Source organism: Fukomys damarensis, unplaced genomic scaffold, assembly GCF_012274545.1.
Source record: "Fukomys damarensis isolate Sample0158 unplaced genomic scaffold, DMR_v1.0_HiC HiC_scaffold_23, whole genome shotgun sequence".
Taxonomy (NCBI): domain Eukaryota; kingdom Metazoa; phylum Chordata; class Mammalia; order Rodentia; family Bathyergidae; genus Fukomys; species Fukomys damarensis.
This window is the reverse complement of record NW_022900935.1, coordinates 39,639,838-39,659,579: the sequence shown is the minus strand read 5'-3', so window position 1 is coordinate 39,659,579 and position 19,742 is coordinate 39,639,838. Positions and strand designations below refer to the sequence as shown.

Sequence of the window (19,742 nt, the reverse complement as noted above, 5' to 3'; positions counted from 1 at the left end):
TCCGCCTCTCCAGAGTGGACCCCGCCGCCCCCTGCTCTGGCACGTGCGGGGCTGCGGGGGCGAAGGCCTGTGATCGCCCCTCTCCATCGCAGCGTCTTCCTGGGGAAGATAAAAGATGCCTTCGACCGCAACCCTGCGCTGCAGAACCTGCTGCTGGACGACTTCTTTTGCTCGGCTGTTGAGAGCTGCCAGGTGCGCGGGGCGCGGGTGCAGGGCCAGCGGGGCGCAGGTCCTGCTGCCCAGACCGCTCACCGCCTCTGTCTCCGCAGGACTCCTGGCGGCGCACGGTGAGCGCCGGGGTCCAGGCCGGCATCCCCATGCCCTGCTTTACCACCGCCCTGTCTTTCTACGATGGCTACCGACACGAGACGCTGCCGGCCAACCTCCTCCAGGTGAGGGCGCGGCGGTGCCCAGCCTGCACCCCTCACCCATCTGGTCTCCGCTCACCCCTCCGCCCTCCCTCCAGGCGCAGCGGGATTACTTCGGGGCCCACACCTACGAACTCTTGGCCAAGCCGGGACAGTTCGTCCACACCAACTGGACGGGCCACGGCGGGAGCGTGTCTTCCTCCTCCTACAATGCCTGAACCCTGCTCCGCGCTGGGACGCCTCGGACCGCACTCCTCATTCCGCCCCTCTCCCCGCAGTGAGGTTCATAGAGAACACCTTAATAGCAAAACCCTAGGAAATGTCACAGTGTAAGATAACTTCTGCCTTTGCTTTGTTTAGGAGGCATCTAGACTCCCTGGAAAGTTTTGTAAATGAAAAGAACAGTTGTTACCTTTGCTGACCAAACACACCCCTTTCCCTTGGACCATAAAGGTAACCTCCATTACCAAAGAAGGGCCACATCCGGGTTGGAATTCAACCACCGCCACCTTGTTCTGAACATCAGTAATGTGAACTGTGAAAATGCAGTTTAGCCACCGGACGAGATCAAAGCTGTAAAACCCTATAAAAGGAGTTGTAGCCCAGTATGGGGTTGATCAGGGCACTGCCATTAGGTGTGATCAACCCCCATCGACGGAGTAAACTTTCTTATTTTACTTCCATTCGGCCGCCTCTCTGTGTCACTTGCCAATTCCTTCCATAACACAGTGTCACAGTCATGGGCCCCGGCCTCGGATCAACCGATGCCCTGGGTGGGAGGGCAGGGTGGCAGGAGGGGTGTGGGGCATCTCCGCAGCCCATACCCCTTCTGCTCAGTAAAGCTTCGTTACACTTAAGCGTTTCCTGCACCTTAGTCTCACCTGGGCCACTCTGCAATTACTCAGTGGGCAGAAAGATTTAAAATGGTTTTAATAAATCGGAATGCGTTGTTCTTCCAACCTAAATTTTCCTTTGTTAACAAACAAAAAAATGTCAGGGAGGCCAGGGATGTAGCTCAGCAGTGCAGCATCTGCCTGGTAAGCTTGAGGCTCTTGAGTTTGATTCCCTGTATCCAAAAAAAGCCAGGAATGGTGGTGCACACTGTTAATTGCAGCTATTTAGGAGGCCGAGGCAAGAGGATTTCAAGTTCAGAGACAGCCTGAGCAAATTGGCAAGACCCTGTCTCAATTGTGTTGTTGCCAGTCTCAAAAATAAAGAGACCTGGGCATGGTGGGATGTGCCTGTAATCCCAGCAACCTTTGGAGGCTGAGGCAGGAGGATTGCTGTGAGTTGGAGGCCAGCCTGGGCTCTTAGTGAGTTTGAGGCCAGCCTGGACTACATAGGGAGACCTTGTCTCAAAAAAAGAAAAAATTAGGGGTGGAGATGTAGCTTGGTGATGGAGGGCCCTGGGTTCAGTTCCCCAGAACCGTCAGAGAGACATAAACACAGGAAATAGCTAGTTGGGGTGTGGCTTGTCTGGAGGGAGGTGTGAGCAGGAGGGCTGTGTGTGCAGGGCAGTCATGTTTCACTTCTTACGTTGGAGGTGGGTATTCAGTGGTCTCTGTAACATTCTTTTTATGTCTTGTGTGTCACCTTTGTCACAATACATTTTTTTTTTGGTCCTAGGAATCTAAATCAGGACCTTGTGCTTGCCAGGCAGGTGCAACACCACTGAGCTACATCCTCGGCCCTGTCACAATAAATTTAGAGAATTACAGTGAAATGCTGGGCTTGCCTAGGCCAGTTTTGTGTCCTTCCCTGGCTCTGTGCCCAGGAGGGTGGGGACTGAGCAGCTTCAACCTGATGGTATCTCTGAGTCTCTGTGGGGTCCTCAGGCTGGGACAGCAAGGAGAAAGTGGCTGTTGAACAGCTGAAATCTGATTTGTCCTCTGGCCTCTGTCTCAGAGCAGGGATGGGAGAGATGACCCTTCACGTTAAAACAAACTTTAACGCCCTTGCCTTAGCCAGGCATGGTGCCGAACGCCTGTGATCCCAACAACCTGGGAGGCTGAGGCAGAAGGGTCACAAGTTGAAGCCCGGCCTGGCAAACTTTAGGAGACTCTGCCTCCCCAAAATAAAAAGGACTGGGGACATAATGTGAAGCCTCTGGGTTCAGTCCCCTGTATCGCAACAAAAACATCTCTTGCCTGAGTGTGAGGATTCTACCAGGCCCTCCTGCCCCTTCCCGTGATCTGCAGTGGCTGCTGTGACCATGGCTTCCTCTTTAGGGGCTGGGAGAAGCACTTCTCAAAGGTGACCTGGCTGGGTGCGATGGTGCACACCTGTGATCCCAGGACTCAGGCGGCTGAGGCAGGATTGCCAAGAGGTGAAGGCCAAGCTAGGCTACATAGCGAGACCTTGCCTCAAAAAACAGAGGGATCAGGGATTTAGCTCAGTGGCATTTCGTCTGCCTTGCAAGCACAAGGTCCTGAGGTCAATCCCAGGTACCAACAAACAAAACCAAGTGCCACTTCAGTATGTGCTCTCCGCAACCTGAAGATTCTTACCCTGCAGGCCTGGGGCGGCCCACATTCTGCGTTTCCAGCAAGCTCTCAGCTGAGCCAGGCTGGGCAGTGCACCTCAGCGATGGGCCTCTGCTGTACAGAGTGGGCCACAGAGCACAGTTCTGGAGCTAACACTGACCTGAGTTCAAGTCCTAACACTACTACCTACTGCCATTGTCACCTTTTGCAGTGCTGGGGTTGGAGCCCTGAACCCCGTTACCTACACCCCACTGAAACTTTAAGTTTTAAGCTGCACGCCATTCTGAGCAGCGAGATGGAACCTTGCGCTGCCCGCTGACAACGCGCTGCAGATGCCAAGCGTCCTTGTCTGTGTGGACCCGGGTCCCCGTTAGTAGCGGTTGCAGTATTGAAGTGATACTGAAGATGGGTCCAGCAGGTTTCAGGCTCTCGTGCAGTGAGCAAAGAACTGCAGATCCAATGGAGTAAAAAGAGCAGCTGCAGCGCTGGGGATGTAGCTCAGGGGCGCCCCGCCTGCCTCGCCAGAGCAAGGTCCTGAACTTCATCCCCGGTACCAAAGAAAAAGAAAAGAAAAAAGGCAGTTTCATTATTGAAGGTCACAGAAAAGGAGCTCAGGGCAGGTCTGTGCCAGCAGAAACAAAAATGCAGCACAAACAAAAGTGGTGCCGGATGTCAGGAAAAGCAAAGTTCACTGATAAATCAGGCTGTGGGCCGGGTGTGGTGGTGCACACCTGTAATCCCAGCACTTGGGAGGCTGAGGCAGGAGGACTGCTGTGAGTTCGAGACCATCTGAGCTATACAGTGAGTTCAAGACCAGCCTGAACTACATAGCAAGACCCTGTCTCAAAAAATAAAAATAAAAATAATTTTAAAATCAGGCTTTGGGATTTCTAGGAGGTGCAGGTGCTGGGCCCTGAGTCGGGCTTTCTACCAGCACAATGTTCAGAGTTCTGATTAGTTACAGTGCAGGGAGCAGGGGAAGGAGGTTGAGCCCCAGGGTGTTGCCCAACTCAGTGGGTGGAAGGGCCTGGCCTCCCAGCCCCCACTGTGCTGCCCATGCCAGAAGCACTGGTTATTGATTGAACCCAGGGCTCACAGCGAGCTACATCCTCAGTCCCCTGCTTTTTTTTTTTTTTTTTTTTTTTTTTTTTTTTTGTTTTTTTGTCAGTACTGGGGATCAAACTCAGGATCTTGAGCTTGCAAGGCAGGTGCAGTGCCACTGATCTAAATCCCTGGCCCTCTAGCCCTTTTTAAAATTTTGCAACAGAGTCTTGCTAAGTCACTAGTTGCACAGGTGGGACTCTAACCTGCGATCCTCTGCCTCAGCCTCCCAGAGTTCACAGTGACCTCACCACTCCTTGCAGGAGGCCCTGAGATTGGAAGAACTGACCCAGCAGCTCCTGAAGAAAGCTGGACTGTGAATGTGGTGACCTGGGGCAGCGTCCAGGCGCTGGCACGGTACAGCCTGGCCTGTGTATGGCTGGATCAGGTCCTCCTGTCCAGCGCAGCGACTGCACCCTGGCCATATGTCACGCACGGGCGCCGAGGCCCAGTCTGCCTGCACTTGGCAGTGAGGGAGGTGTCTTTGCTCTGCGTTTACAGTGGGATTCAAGGCAGAATAAATGGCATCCTGCTCTCAAAACTGGGATGAATGTGCTCGCGTCCCTTGGGGAGGGTGTGGGCTGGCCAAGGATGGACACAATGCCAGCTGCTTGACACCAGCCTCCTGAGCACTGACAGGGCAGGTGCATCCCTGCCATTGGGGACCTCGAAGTCCCCTCTGGAGAGCGAGGCCATCTCAGAACCAAAGGAAAAGAAGCATCTAGAACCAAGGCAACAGAGGCAAAGGGCACACTCTGTTAACTACGATATTGCAAGCAGGTGGGCAGGACCTTGACTGTGTGCGGAACAAGGGTGACATCTAGTGGCAGCCTGGACAGTTTTCACCAAGTATGGAATATGCGGGCTCTGACTCAGCTCAGGATCTTTTTTTCTCCCCTGCCCTTCCTCCCCTCCCCTCCCTGCTTTCAGTACTGGGCATTGAACCCAGGACCTTTGCACTGAGCTACATCCTCAGCCCTTTATATTTCTTATTTTGAGACAAGATCTTTTTTTTTTTTTGGTACGGGATCAAACTCAGGACCTTTTGCGCTTGCCAGGCAGGCGGGGGCACTGAGCTCCATCCCTGTTTGAGACAGGGTCTTGCTAAAGTCACTAAGCTGCCCAGGCCAGGCTCAAACCTGAGTCCTCCTGCCTCAGCCTCCTGGAGTGCCAGAGTCACGGGTGTGTGCCACCACACTTGGCTCAGCCCTGGAGCTTTCTCTGGAATCCATTACTAGCGCAAGGCTCAGCACCCTGAAGCCATGCTTAGCACGAGCAAGCACATTACTGTTTCCATGCCTCCGCCAGGCGTCACCGTGCTGAGACCCACACACTCCGGCTTGCGGGTCCCCCAACAAACAACAACAAACAGAAGTACTGGAGACCCAGCTTTCCTAATGCTGGGCCTCCATGTTCCCTCTTTCCTGAGGTGCTGCTGGGATTTGGACCTATAGCAAAGCCCACACACGCGACCTCGTGCCCAGCGGTCCCTGGGACTCACTGTTAGGTGAGGTGGACGCCCACGTCTTCACCCAACCACCAGCCGTGGTGCGATGTGCTCTCCACTTTGATGTATTTGCTTGCTCGCCAGGGTTTATTACCCTGTGCCAGGCCACTGGCAGATGAGGGCAGCCCCACACGTTGGTGGAACCCAATCTGAATTTTCGGGAATATTGAAAACCACAGACAAATATAACCATTACTAAAATTAAATCATATAACAGGCTTAAATGATTTGGGGTGGTACCTGGGATCGAATTTGGGACCTTGAGCTTGTGAGGCAGGCGGCGGCACCACTGAGCTAAATCCCCCGCCCCCTTAAATGATTTTTTATGAAGTAATACATACTCCAAACTCATAGCTTCCCAGGTAGGTTGCTACAAGTCCCATTTCAGGAGGGATGGATGCGACATTCAGGGCCACTTCCCAGTCCTGAGTTTAGTGACTGCACACTGGCATCTTGAAATCCACAGGAAGTAATGACACCACAGAAATGGGCAAATTATTCACATTTGAGCCTCCTCTTACATCCGCAGCCTTTAAAAAAGTTATTATTATTATTATTTTTTAAATCTTGAGACAGGTTCTCAATTGCTAAATTGCAGGAGCAGGGCTCAGACTTGGCAGTCTTCCTGCCTCTGCCTCCCAGTGTGGAATTATGGGTAGGCACCTCCACACTCAGGTTTGTATTTTAGTTTTGTCTGCAGTGCTGGTGTGTGAACCCAGGACCTCCAGCATGCTGGGCAAGCAGGCGACCACTAAGATATACTCCTAGGTTCTCAACAGTGTGTCAGAATTACTCCCTTATCACTCGCCGTGAGGCGAGTTGCAGAATGAATGGTTAGCAGTCGTGCAATGCTTGGCAGTGATTCTGTGACACCACTGGTGACAAAAACTCACGGTGGGTTTTGCGAGGCACACCACAGCTACATGAGTATTTCTCATCGTGCACTGCATTTCATAATTTGTGAAATTTTTACATTCACTTTTTATAGTACTAGGGACTGAATCCAGGCCTCTTGCATACTAGACAAGGACTCTACCACTGAGCTACATCACCAACCTTTTTTACTATTTATTTTGGGTTTTTAAGATAGGGTCTTGCTATGTCGTGCAGGCTGGCCTCAAAATCGTGGCGATCCTCTTGCCTCGATGTCTGAAATAGCACCACTCTGGATTCATTCTTCTTGTCATTACGATTTACTGTGACACTTCTGTACCTGTACACGCGTATTTCTGCGGAGAGCTGGTTGGTAAGCCAGGGTCTATGGCGCAGCAGCGACCCCACGGTCACCCAGCCCTGCCACTTGGCTGGAGGAGGGGTCCAGAAGCCACCCGACCCCGCCCCAGCGTAGCCACCAGAGGGCGCGCGCGGGACGGAGAGGAGGAGCTTCGCGGTTTGACTCTCAGTGCGGCCCGTCGCTCGGAGCCGCGGCGGGAAAGTCTGACTGAGGCGTCCGGCAGTCGTGGCCTTTCTGCCTTCGTCCGCCTGGCAGTGAAGGCCGGCCGTGATGGAGGAGGAACTGGAGCCCGAGGAACAGGAGCGATTCTCTTACCAGCAGGTACCGGGTGAACAGGGTACGGGCTAAGGAAGGACGGCGTCCAGTTTCTGGAAGTGGAAGCGACCCCACCCCGCGACACGAGGGTCTCAGCTGGTCTCCGCGTTCAGTCCAGCTGCTGGCCGCCCTGAGCATGTGCGCTTGCGCCAGCCCGAGTGCCGGGGGTGGTTCTGGGAGCCGGTTTCCCGGGCGACGCGGCTGCGAATGGGTAGCGGTAGAATGTCTTCTAGTTTGGGGAGGAGGCTTCGTTCACCCTTCTCACAGGAGGAGTAGGGTGGGTTGAATATGGACGCTAAAGACAAAATCTGAAACTCAGAATGTAGAGAAATATAGGAGAGATGGTAGGGAACAGGGAGACTTTGGAGATGAGGAAGGGGGTGAAAGGGAGGGGAGGGGAAGAGGAGGAGATGGAAGGGGTATCGAAAACTATCAAGATACGGTATCTATGTCCCAGTTTGCCCAAGTTATTGTAATTATTGTGTACTGCAAACACCATCAAAAGAAAAGAAAGGAATTCGAGTGGCGCACTTAGCGTGCTGCCCTGTGAGAGGCAGTGATTCTGAAATGCTGGCCCTCGGACCCTATAACTGCCCTTTCCATAGGGGAAGGGGAGGGAGACGTCTGCTGAAATCTGGGTTCCTCTATCTTGTGATTGTAGTGACTGGCCCACATGCCAGTCTTTTCTCCTTTGCAAACTCAGAACAACCAACTGTAAGCATAGTGTCGAGTATTCATTTGTTCCTTTATTTATTTATTTTTATTACCCTTCACTAGTTTACTAGTTCACTAGTTTTAAGTTCCTGCACGTTTGGCCTGGGGATTTAGCTCAGTGGTCCCATCGCCTGCATCACAAGCGCAAGATCCTGAGTTCGATCCCTGGTACCAAAAAAAAAAAAAACATCCTGCACTGCACTTTTAAAAGACCCTTCCATGCTAGGACCCAAGTTCTATCCCTAGTACCCAAAAATAAAAATAAATAAATAAAGAGCCTTTCTCATAAAGTAGAACTTGAAGTTGACAGATTGAGAAATCAGTCTGGATTGGACACACTGTGGATGTACAACACAGATGAAATTCCCTCACACCACTGCCTCGACATGGATCCGATATCCTCCCTCAAAAGAATCCTTTAAAAATTGCTTCAAAGCCCCTTTGAAATTGCAGTAGTTCAGCAGCAGAACCACAAATAAACAATTGCCTTTAACTTGTTATTTCAAATAGACCGAAAAGGCAACAGGCGGTTTTTTCTGTGGACAGTCTTTCAAGACAAATCTCAGATCTGCACAGTGCTGTCCCTTGCACAGTGCAGTCTGCTCGGGCATGAGCTGAGGGCTTAATGGGGCTGGATCCGGGCTTGACACCGGCCCAGTCTGGGCCAAGGATGCTGGTGCTGCTGCTGCTGCTTCCCCACAGTCACTGCTCGAAGACGCCATGGCCCAGAAGTAGTAGGGTTTCTGCTGCTCCCTTTGGAGTAGGGTGGGTGGTCTTCTTCACTGCCATTCCTTCTCCTTTTCCTGGGGCTGAGGCGCTCGCTCATCGTAGCTGGTGGAGAGGAGCAATGAGGCGCTGCCCCTGTGAGAGCGAACTGAGGGGTCGTTTGTTTCATCTGCATTGGGATCACGGGTGGAAGAATCATGCAATCATCCCCATTGCCCCGTGAAGAGCTAAGTGGCCAGACCCTGGGGACAGCCTCGAACAGGATTGACTAAGACGTGATGCGCCACCTCCATCTGCCTCTTGTTAGCATTTCGCTCCAACTGCACCTCCACTCTCTCCCCTCCCTTCCCAGTAGACCTAAACTGAGCTTGCTAGAGCTCAGAGAGGGAGAGGGATCTGCACAGTCCAGTGTGGTGTGATGTAAACCCCTTCCTCTTTTTGTTCTGCGTTAATTGAGAATTGGGGATAGCTTGACATTTCACTTTTAAATTTTAATTTCCCATTAAAAGGGTCATTTTTTTTACATCATCTTAATATATTATCACACTTGGGAAGTGTAGTATAAAATCCAATTATTGAATTACTGTCCATCTTCAAATGTCCCTATTTGTCTAAAGTTTTTTTTTGTTTTTTTTTTTTTGGTAGTGCTGGGATCATTCCCCATGGCCTCTCTTGTGCTACACTAGCCATTCTTGGCTCTAGACAGACAGCTGTGAACTAAACTGAAAGGGTCCTGCCCTTGAGGAATTTAGAGACTCCCATGATTTAGCCTCTAGGTATAGCAATGTCTGCAGCAGGAAGAAAGCACTTAGGAGCCTGTAATCCCAGCACACAGGAGGCTGAGGCAGGAGGATCACTGTGAGTTCGAGATCAGCCTGGGCTACATAGTGAGTTCCAGTTCAGTCTCAGCTGCATAGTGAGACCCTGTCTCAAAAAAACAAACCCCCAAATACTACTAATACTACTACTACTACTACTACTACTAATAATAATAATAATAATATACCAGGGCTGAGGATGTACCTTGGTGCAGAGACCCTGGGCTCTGTCCCACAAAAATAAAGGATTGCTCAGGGGTGGGGACGTAGCTCCTTGGTAGGGCTCTTGCCTGTTATTTGATAAGCTCTGGATTTGATCCCCAGCACTGCATATAAAGAAAAAGAAAAAAAAAAGTGTGGTTTGTGAGGAACCGGGAGGGCCGCTGAGGAGGACTCACAAATGCCCAAACCAGGGGAGGAGCCCTTCCTGGTGTCCCAGGCTTTCCTGCTTTGTGACCCGGGACTGCAGAGGGATGGGATCCTTCTTTGTTTTGTGATTGGGACTCACAGTTGCTGGCCTGGAACTCTCCATCCTGCTTCTGCCTCCTCAGTTCTGGGATTGCAGGCATGGGCCACCAGGCTGGGCTTTTGGTATTGAGCCCATCTGGTGTGTCGCTGTGTCCCTGAGGACAGGAAACAAGGGGCTAGCGGATGAGGGAGGAATGGTAGGCCCTGCTGGAGTGCCAGAGTGACTTCCCCCACTGGCTATGCTCTGAGCCCTCCTCTTCATGGCCGGTCACGGGCAGGGGCTGGGAGGTGGCGTTTCCACAAGTCACCCTCCAGAGTTCCACATGACTCTGCCAGTGTACCCGAGGGGTCTCCAGCCACCAGGGCAGGCTGTGGGATGCAGGCTCAACGTGTTCAGGCCACGGACGGCACTCATTTGCCATCTCACCCCAAAGTATTCTATCTCCCCAGAGGCTCAAGGCAGCGGTCCACTACACAGTCGGCCGTCTGTGCCAGGAAGTTGCGGAGGACAAAGAGGTGCAGTTCAGCAAGCAAACCATTGCTGCGATTTCGGAGATGACCTTCCGGCAGTGCGGTATGGAGCCGGGTCTCGCTGTGTCTAGACCCCAGAGGCCCATTTGCCTGGATGGGGAGCTGTCATTGTGTCACCGGCTTTGTGAAATACTTCTTCCGTTTTGTTTTGTTTTGTTTTGTTTTTTTGCAGATCAAACTTTTTGTTTTGGTACCAGGGATCAAACTTGGGCCCTTGTGCTTGCAAGGCAGGCAGCGGAACCACTGAGCCAAATCCCCGGCCCCAAACTTTATTTTTTGGTACTGGGGATTAAACTCAAGTCCTTGTGCTTGCGAGGCAGATGGTGGAACCACTGAGCTAAATCCCCGGCCCCCAAACTTTATTTTTAAATTATAAAAACACTTTTTTTTTTTTGAACCAGGGATTGAACTCAGGACCTTGTACTTATGAGGCAGGTGGTGGAACCACTGAGCTAAAACCCTTGCCCTGGACATCATTTTTTTTTAAACAAAGCTTTAACTTTTTATTTATTTATTTATTTATTTATTTGGTATTGGGGATCGAACTTGGGTCCTTGTGCTTGCAAGACAGGTGGTGGAACCACTGAGCTAAATCTCTGGCCTATTTTTTCTTGTTTTTTTTGAGACAAGGTCTCACTATGTAGTGTAGGCTGGCCTTGAACTCAAAGCAATCCTCCTGACTCAGCCTCCAGAGTGCTGGGATCATAAGCGTGCACTGTCACACATGACTAATACTTCTTTTCTTGGCTCTAAGGTTTGGATTTTTTGTTTTGGTTTGGTTTTTTTGAGATAGGGTCTTACTGTGCACTTTAGGCTGGGCTTGAATTCACTATTTGGCTCAGCCTGGCCTTGAGCTTGCAGCCATCCTCCTACCTCAGCCTTCCCAGGTCTGGCATTATAGGTGTGCACCATCATGCCCAACAAGATTTGGATATTTATGGGAAGAACTATTAGGGCTTTTTTCTATTACACCAACACTGGGACATTGACATCTGTTTTTTATGGTGCATTAAACTGCCTTGGTGGCTGGTCGTTACACTTACATTTTTAATTTAAATGCAGTAAAGTTTTTAAATCAGCCACAGTGTATCTGTCTGGGTAATCTGTGGCATTGCTGCTTGGTTGGTTTTGGAGGAAATTCTTGCCCTTACAAGCCCTGACCTGCAGCAGAATTTAAAGTTAAAGGGTAGTTTCTGGAAACAAGGGTGTAGTCACGGTTAACGGAAGGGAAGGCTCGCTGTAAGGAGCGGAAGAGGTGGGGAAGAGCGAGGGAGTCAGGGTGACTCACAGGGCAGAGGCTGTCACCAGCTGATGGGGTCACCGCAGTGCCTCTGCCGACCTCAGAAGGGTTAGCCAGGTGCAGTACGCCTATAATCCCAGCACTCTGGGAGGCTGAGGCAGGAGGATCACAAGTTCAAGCCCAGCCTGGGGACTTAGCCCAGGACCCTGTCTCAAAGATATAAAAAGGGCTGGCGTAGAGGGGCTCAGGGCTGAGGCCCAGGTTGAGTCTAGCAACTGCAGTTGAGAAGTTTATTGAGTCTGTCATCGTGCTGACTGTGTAAGTCAGGATTTCGCCCTCGCTCCTGAAATAAGGTTGAAGGAAGTGTGGCTGAAGCATGCCTCTTTTTTCTCTTGCAGAAAATTTTGCCAGAGACCTTGAAATGTTTGCCAGGTGGGTAGAGCCCTCGGTCCTGGGTGCTCATCGTGTCCGGCATCTCTATCCCAGCAGCCTCTGCCAGCCGCTCTTGTCACTCGGTGCAGAGCTGGCTCGTGGTGCGTGATGTCCCTGGTAGTTCTAGAGCCCGCCCACTACCCAGTGCGGCTGAGAGGCCCTGAGCATTGCCGGGCTGGCTGATTGCTCGCAGGTGTGGGGACAATGGCCGGCGGCTTTGGAAAGCAGTGACTTGCGCTCAGTTGGTGCAGATTTAGCTTTCACAGGTGATTCATGCTCAGCTTGTCAGTTAGTACCTCAGATAATTGAAGACAATCACAGCAAATTGCTTTTATGCAGCAGCTGGAGAGAGGCCGACAGGGCTGCGCTCTCTGCTTTTGCTCCGTGCCGCCCCTCCCGCACCCACCCATAGCTCGCCTGGCTCCTCTTAGCTCTTTGTTCCTCCTGTGAACATTGTGAACGAATGAAAGCCATGGGTGATGGGAGGGCAGGCGCTAAATCTTCCCTCATCCTTTATCCATCGGTGCCTAAAACCACCGCATGTGGTCAAGAGCAGGAGGTCGGGGCACAGGGCGCCGTGAGCCCGTTAGCCGTGAAGACGTGCAACATTTACAGCACTTCTGTAAACATCTAGAACCAAAAATGAAATAGGGGCTGGGGTGTAGCTCAGGGGCAGAAACTCATGTTAGCATGTTGGAAGCCCTGGGTTTGAGCCCAGCCCTGGAAAAGGAAAAGAAATTAGAAATATTTAGCAGATACTGTGTGCTTTATGCCCACATGAAAGGCTCATCTTGTTTGCTGGGTACTTGAGGGAGGGGTGTGTGGGACTCGGACTGGAAGCTCCAGGGACTGGACATCATCTTTTATTTTAAAGGGCTCTGAGGACCAGGGATTTAGTTCAGTGGTGCTGCCACCTGCCTCGCAAGCACAAGGTCCTGAGTTTGATCCCTGGTACCAAAAACAAAAAAAGGGGGCTCTGAGCCAGTATGGCCTTGCATGGCTGTAATCCCAGCACTTGGAGGCTGAGGCAGGAGGGGCCCTGTGAGTTCAAAGACAGCCTGGACTATAAAGTGAGACCCTGTCTCAAAAAAATTTTTTTTTTAAATAATGGTAAGAAAAGATGTAATTAGAGCAATAAATTATTGAATAGAGCTTATTATCTCAAATTATCTTTCATAGCAAGGGCAGGAGGCCTGGAATGAGGATTTGGGTCTGAATAGCAAACAAGAAGCAGACTCTAGGGTGTTTGTTTGTTTTCAGACAAAGTCTCACTCTGCATTTCAGATTGACTTCAGACTTGCTATGTACCCCAGGCTGGCCTTGAACTCGAGGCAGCCTTCTTGTTTCAGCCTCCTGAGTGCTAAGGATTACAGGCATGAACCACCATGCTGGCCAGCAGATTCCAGTTTAGAGGCTGTTTCTTTTTTTTTTTTTTTGGTTTTTTGAGACAGGGTCTCACTGTGTAGTTGAGACTGACCTGGAACTCACTATGTAGCCCAGGCTGGTCTCGAACTCACAGCGATCCTCCTGCCTCAGCCTCTCTAGTGCTGGGATTATAGGTGTGTGCCACCATACCCGGCTAGAGGCTGTTCTTTGTTGTACCCATGCCACCATGGAGGTTGTAGCATATCAAGGATTGCAGGGAAACAGGTGCTAGAAGGTGTCTGTGGCCTTGGCCTTTGACTTAGCCCTCCAGAAGAGCCAGTGGGCCCTGTTATAAGTAATGGCACACATCATGGGAATTCTTTGTTCTTCTGTTTAATGTCTGTGTAAGCAAAGGTGACCTTTGTGCCACCTGACTCTTCCTGCTCTCTCTGGGCTCTTCCCTGTGGCCACACTGGTCACTCTGGAAGGGTTTTAACTCCTCAGACTTCCTGAGTCCTGAGGCAGGGAGGCCCGCAGCCAAGTAGATGGGATTCCTAAAGAGTGGAACTTCACACACTTCTCTCTCGCCACTGCTTAATGACTTTAATCTCAGAAGTTGGTCTCCTTCGTGATCCTTGCAAGTTTGAAGTCTGACCATGAACTTTTCAGTTTCATCAAAACTTTAATAGCAAACATATTGGTGAATTGTTTCTGCCCTTTCACAGACATGCTAAAAGAAGCACGATTAACACAGAAGACGTGAAGCTCTTGGCCAGGAGGAGCAATTCGCTGGTGAGAGATGAATCCCCCGCAAGCTCCCCTTTCCCATCAGAATACATTATGCCCAGTTAATCACCAGAGGCCAGGAAATGACTCCCCCGGGGAGCCATTCAGACCTGCCCGTAATTTATAGTTCTTCTTTCCTTACTTCTAATCAGCACTCTTTACTTCATAACATGGCTGTTTTATAATGTCTCAGCGCCCGCGTCCTGTGCTCCATTGCCCACGATGTCCCATGCTGGTCTGGGCTGGTCCAGCAGGCTCCCAGGTGTGGGAGGGGGTTCAGCTGGGTGGCACGAGCAGCACTTCTTCTGTCGTTTCAAGTTCAGAGGTCGTTTTGACCAGTCCTCCATTTTCCAGATGCAGACACTTGGCACCCAGAAGGGCCGTGACCATCCCAGTTAGTGGGAGGGACCAAGATGGCAGGAGGGATGGCTGGGTTGGTGTAGTTGGTATTTTTAGGTTTATAAAATAGTTTATGGGGCTGGGGATTTAGCTCAGCGGTTCAGTGGCCTGCCTTGCAAGCAGAAGGACCCAAGTTCAATCCCCGGTACCAAAAAAAAAAAAAAAAAAAAAATGGTTTATGACCTCATTTAAATAGTGTCATTTGTTGCAGCTAAAATACATCACAGAGAAAAATGAAGAGCTTGCTCAGCTGAACCAAGAGCGAAAGGCAAAGAAGAAAAAGAAGCCGGAGGATGGAAACCAAAGTTGCAGGGAGCCAGCAGAGGCTGAAGCAGGGGAAAGTGAGACTTAGCCCCCCAGGGGATGCCTGGTGCCACTGGGGCTTTGGAGGGTGAGGGCAGACTTGGGAAGAGGAGAGCGGACAGCTTTTGTGCTATTCTCCAAGCCTGAGCAGCGAGCGCCAGCGCCTGCGACCCCAGCTGGAACCCAAGCACTGGGAAAGGTGTGGCTTGCTGCTCCCATGTTACTGACAGCCGTTAGCCAGGCTGTTGGCACTTTCGGGCACAAACCCTAGTTGTTTCTTCAAAGTTTGGCATAATTTTCCAGGCTAAGTGCTGGCCCCTGAAAGGAATAAAGCGGTATTGCATAGCTCTCTATTCCTGATGTTTTTCAGCTCATGTCCTGTGATCCGCAGGTAGCAAGGTGATGTTGGGAATGATCCTTTTTATGTTTTAGAGGTGATTCTCTCTGCAAACATGGTTCATGTGACTTTTCTCTGGTCATTTCATAACGAGGCTGTGGTTCTACAGGACAGGTTTTGCTGGGGTGGGGGAATATGGGACTGACTGTCCCGAGCCCTTCAGGGAGCCCTGTCCCGACACCCCGGCTCTCCCTTCTACGTCTCCAGGCTTCGGGGTGCTCCAGGGCTTTTCCTTAGTGTGGCAGTGGGAGTAAAACTGGCCTGGCACTTACAGAGCCACCTCGGTCCATATAATCCCTCCTTGGCTCTTCTCAGCTTTATCCACGTTTTCTGATTAGCAGACTGAGGCTCGGCAAGGTTAGCAGTGCCCTGGGAGCACAGTGCAGACAGCATCTGCGTTCAGGGCTGTAGGCTCTTGGGTGGGCAAAAGAGAGGGCATCATTTGGTGCAGAATTTATACCATCTACGCCCCCCACCAGTCTCAGCTGTAGACACCCTCAGGTGTCTGGCCATGGTCAAAGGCAAGCAGTGACTTCCACCTGGATGATTTCAAGTCCTGCAAATAATCACTGGCTCCCATATATTAATGGTTACATCTGTATGTCCCATGAGGGAGGGGAAATGAATCATAAAGCATTCTACTAGCCAGGTGTGGTGGCCCATACCTGTCATCCCAGCACTTCCGAAGGCTGAGGCAGGAGGATCTAAAGTTCAAGCTGTGCTTGGGCAAAGGCTCTAGTTTAATCCCCAGTACCACTAAATACGAAAAATTTTAAAGCCTTCCATCCTCGTACATTCAGCTGGAGGTAGTACACAGCAATTTCACTCTGGTACCACTCTTTGAACTTGTGGGCAGGGGTGAGAGAGGGATGGGCGCTGTGGGCTTCCCAGAGCTGAAGGATCTAGGTTTGCATCTTGCTTCAGCAGCTCTAGGAGCCATGTGACTGAATCAGTGTTTAAAATACCTCCTGATGGGGCTGTCTGTGCAGTGCACGGGACGTCTTACAGACTCCTGCAGCTGTGGGACGGATGTGGCGACCCTGGCAGGGACCCGGATAACAGGCACTTGGATGTGGTGTTGCACAGAGATGAGGGCGCTGTCACTGCGTCCCTCTGAGCCGACTTGGTTCCTGGCAGGCCCAGTGTTAACCTTGCCGAGCCTCAGTCTGCTAATCAGGAAACGGGGATAAAGCTGAGAAGAGCCAAGGAGGGATTATATGGACCGAGGTGGCTCTGTAAGTGTCAGGCCCGTTCTGGGCCAGCGCGGGCCTCGGGTATGCTGAGCACGCGCTCTCTCCACTCAGCTCCGCCGCAGCCCCTCAGTGCTATGGGCAAATTACATATGGGCGAAATCTCACATCTTCAGCTCCTTCCCCAAGGCTAATTTCATATTCTGTTACGTTCTGGGCCAGCGCGGGCCTCGGGTATGTTGAGCACGCGCTCTCTCCACTCAGCTCCGCCGCAGCCCCTCAGTGCTATGGGCAAGTTACATATGGGCGAAATCTCACATCTTCAGCTCCTTCCCCAAGGCTAATTTCATATTCTGTTAAATCACTTGGTTTTGTTCTCATGGCTTCCTGCTTGTTGTAGGGATAATTACAAGGAAGTCAAACTTCCTTCAAAGCAAACGCAAATGCATTCATTCCAAAATAAGAGCGAATTCGCTCTAAATGCAGGAAAGGACCTGAAGCTTGCATCAAGGGGCACAATCCAGCCCCGGAGTGCTTTTGTGTTCGCCCCTCGCTCGCTCGGGCTCCTGCGTCATCGCTGAAGTGTGAGGAGAGGGCTCCAGGATCGCTGACGTGGAGACGCCACAGCCCGTGCCAGAGCTGACCAGACCCGGCCTCGGAGCCTGGATGCCAGGGCTGCTGATGATGGACGGTGCCCAAGCCCGAGGGAAGGGGCTGTGGGCCCGAGGGACCCCACTGCTGCTGCTGCTGCTTCTCTGGGGGGCCACAGCCACCGCCCTGGCCCTGGAAGGTGGCCCTGTCAGCCAGGACAGCGTGGTGAGTACGGTCCCCTCCCAGCCACCTGCTCTCCGCTGTCTCTGACCTCGGCATGTGTCATCCTTGGATTCCCAGCATCTGCGTAGCCAGGTGTGTGTGTTTGTGTGCACGCGTGTGTACCCCGCACACATCCATGTGCTGCGGATCGCTCTGGGACAGAGCGCAGGGCTGAACCCCGACTGTGAGGTCACCAGTGGAGCCCAGGTCCTCGACTCCTTTCCTTGCAGTTCCCTGGGGCCTCTCTCTGCTCCGGCTGTGTCTCCAGGCTCGGTGATTTCTCCAGGCTGCTGCAGAGTGGCCCCTGCCCAGATCAGTCACAAGGACTTCCAGGGCCTGAATTTATACACCCAGCCATGTTCTGGCATTTCTGTGCAGAGAATTTGTAATTTTGGGAGGTGATTTTTTTTTCTTTCTTTCTTTTCCTCTTTTGAAAACGTTCCAAGAAAAGTACATAAAATTGGCCATTAAAAATGAAATTTTTTCTGAAATACCAGATGAGTTTCAGACAGGCCGTTTCTCATCAGAAGCTTCCCTAGGAATGTGAAAGCCTGGAATTTAGCAGCTCAGCCTGATCTATCTGGGAGAGCAGCGTGTGTGGGGGGGTGGCCCAGGAGTGGCCAAGAGGGGACTCACAGGTGTCCTGATCCCTTGTAATTAAGGACCACAGCAAAGACCCATGGGGCAGAACAAGCTGGGTTTTTTCCTGGACTGAAATGATGAACTTTTTCTTTTCTCTAACTAGAGCAACCTCTTTAAAAGGCTTCCTCTTTTCTCATCCTTTGAATGGAAATGTAATTCACTGCTGAGAAACCATTTCTCTTTTCCTTTCCCTCCCTCCCTCCATACCTCCTTCTCCGTCCCCCTCCCTTTCTTTCTTTTTTAAGTCAGACACTGCAACTCTTTTAATGTTGGCGAGCCAGGCTGTTGATTTGTTTTCCTTTGTCATCTGCTTCTCTGTAAAAGCATATGCAGGAGGTGGCAGAAATAAAGACAGACAGCCTCCTGACTTTCCTTGCACGGTGGCACAAGTGGACCTCCCAGTTCAGCACTGGGGACCGCAGTGGGGGGCACACCAGAGAGGTGGCCAAGCGACAGGAAGGCGCACCCCTTCAGCAGCCCCCTCGCCGAGATAAAACACGCTGTAAAAACTTCTTCTGGAAGACCTTCTCCTCCTGCAAATAGACTTCCCCACCACTGACTGCATGGTGGGGACTGTAGTGTGGACCCGAATAAAATGAATTCAGCAGCACTTTCTTCTTGAGGCAGTTTCTTCTCTTTGCGTGTCACTTGTGAAGTATTTTTATTTAAATTTCAATAATGTCCAATGCCAGCAGTATTCAGAACAGTAATTGGGAACCTAATGAGAACACTTAATGAGGATTTTGGTGGTTCTTCCTTAGGTGTGGTGACACTTGCCTAACTATTCAGGAAGCTGAGACAGGAGGGTCACATATTCAAGGCCAATCCTGGCAAGGTAGCAAAACTTTGTCTCAAAATTTAAAAATAAGCCGGGCGTGGTGGCGCATGCCTGTAATCCCAGCACTCGGGGAGGCTGAGGCAGGAGGATCACTGTGAGTTCGAGACCAGCCTGGGCTGCGTAGTGAGTTCCAGGTCAGTCTCAACTACATAGTGAGACCCTGTCCCCCGAAAAAAAAAAAAATTAAAAAGTGGGCTGGGTGTGGTGCTCTGCACCTGTAATCCCAGCATGGGGAGGCTGGGGCAGAATTGCTGCAAATTCCAGGCCAGCCTGGGCCACATGGTTTAAGATCAGCCTGAACTACAAAGTGAGGCCTTGTCTTGAAAAAATGTGAAAAGTGATGGGGATGAAGCCCAGTATAAAGGCCCTGGGTTCTTCTGGGGTGGGCGGCCCAGTGGCAGAGCCCGGCCCAGCAGGCACAAAGCCCTGGGTTTGACTCCCAGCACTGCAAACTTTACAAGCACATTATTTTCATTGTGCTCCAAGAGTGAAGTAATTATTCCTTATGTTTTAGCTAAAATTAATTTTAAAATAATCGTTATGCTATTAAAGAGACATCATGCTGACATGCTTGTAAAAGTTACATTCAAACTTGCTATTATGTTCCAGTTTTAATTAGTGATATTTGTTCCAATTCTTTTTGCAGATTAGAGCTTCTGTTTTGCTTCCATGTCTACTTTTAAAAGTATGATTTCAAACCAGAGACAACACTGCTGCCCAGCCTGTAGCCTGCTTGCATCAACTGTTTTTCTGTTGTTGTTGGTTTGAGACAAGGTGGGACATTTGTCATTCAGCCTGGCCTTGAACTTGTGATCCTCCTGCCTCCTCTCAAGTGCTGGGACCACAAGCCACCACGCTTGGCTTGAACCAACTTCTGAAATAAGAACCTCCAAGGTGTCACCCTGGGACTTGGTGAGCAACAGATGGGTGTGCGTTTTGTGTGCAGCTGTCACACTAGCGTCTTCATTCTGTAGATAAATGGTGAGATAAAGCAGCTGCATATCCTAGCACTCTGGGAGGCTGAGGCAGGAGGGTCCCATATTTGAGCCCAGCCCATGCAATTTAATGACTT

At 51.0% G+C, this 19,742-nt stretch overlaps 3 protein-coding genes across 3 annotated transcripts in view; all 3 read left to right on the top strand.

Annotated features, from left to right (window-relative positions):
* Positions 1 to 670, top strand: part of Pgd (phosphogluconate dehydrogenase) — an 11,322-nt gene extending 10,652 nt beyond the window's left edge. Inside the window, exons 10-12 of the mRNA XM_010628097.2 lie at positions 93 to 192; positions 270 to 392; positions 467 to 670. Of these exons, the coding sequence (XP_010626399.1) occupies positions 93 to 192; positions 270 to 392; positions 467 to 586 (343 nt within the window). The 3' untranslated portion in view covers positions 587 to 670. The remainder of the gene's footprint in view (positions 1 to 92; positions 193 to 269; positions 393 to 466) is intronic.
* Positions 671 to 6,857: 6,187 nt separating this feature from the next.
* On the top strand, positions 6,858 to 17,037 carry Cenps (centromere protein S). The gene is made up of 6 exons (XM_010628100.2): positions 6,858 to 7,014; positions 10,185 to 10,308; positions 11,904 to 11,937; positions 14,028 to 14,094; positions 14,699 to 14,828; positions 16,864 to 17,037. Exons 1-6 carry the CDS (start codon positions 6,964 to 6,966, stop codon positions 16,956 to 16,958), a joined length of 501 nt encoding a protein of 166 aa, XP_010626402.1. The 5' UTR covers positions 6,858 to 6,963; the 3' UTR covers positions 16,959 to 17,037.
* Positions 16,966 to 18,424, top strand: LOC104864857 (cortistatin-like). The gene is made up of 2 exons (XM_010628098.3): positions 16,966 to 17,193; positions 18,157 to 18,424. The coding sequence occupies exons 1-2, from the start codon at positions 17,044 to 17,046 to the stop codon at positions 18,373 to 18,375; spliced, it is 369 nt and encodes a 122-aa protein (XP_010626400.1). The 5' UTR covers positions 16,966 to 17,043; the 3' UTR covers positions 18,376 to 18,424.
* The last annotated feature ends 1,318 nt before the right edge of the window (positions 18,425 to 19,742 follow it).

Bases quoted from the DNA above. Each gene is read 5' to 3' on its own strand.
- LOC104864857 (XM_010628098.3), top strand. From the start codon at position 17,044: ATGCCAGGGCTGCTGATGATGGACGGTGCCCAAGCCCGAGGGAAGGGG. The intron at 17,194-18,156 runs GTGAGTACGGTC...TCTCTGTAAAAG, and splicing joins CTGTCAGCCAGGACAGCGTG to CATATGCAGGAGGTGGCAGA.
- Cenps (XM_010628100.2), top strand. From the start codon at position 6,964: ATGGAGGAGGAACTGGAGCCCGAGGAACAGGAGCGATTCTCTTACCAG. The intron at 7,015-10,184 runs GTACCGGGTGAA...CTATCTCCCCAG, and splicing joins AGCGATTCTCTTACCAGCAG to AGGCTCAAGGCAGCGGTCCA. The intron at 11,938-14,027 runs GTGGGTAGAGCC...GCCCTTTCACAG, and splicing joins GACCTTGAAATGTTTGCCAG to ACATGCTAAAAGAAGCACGA.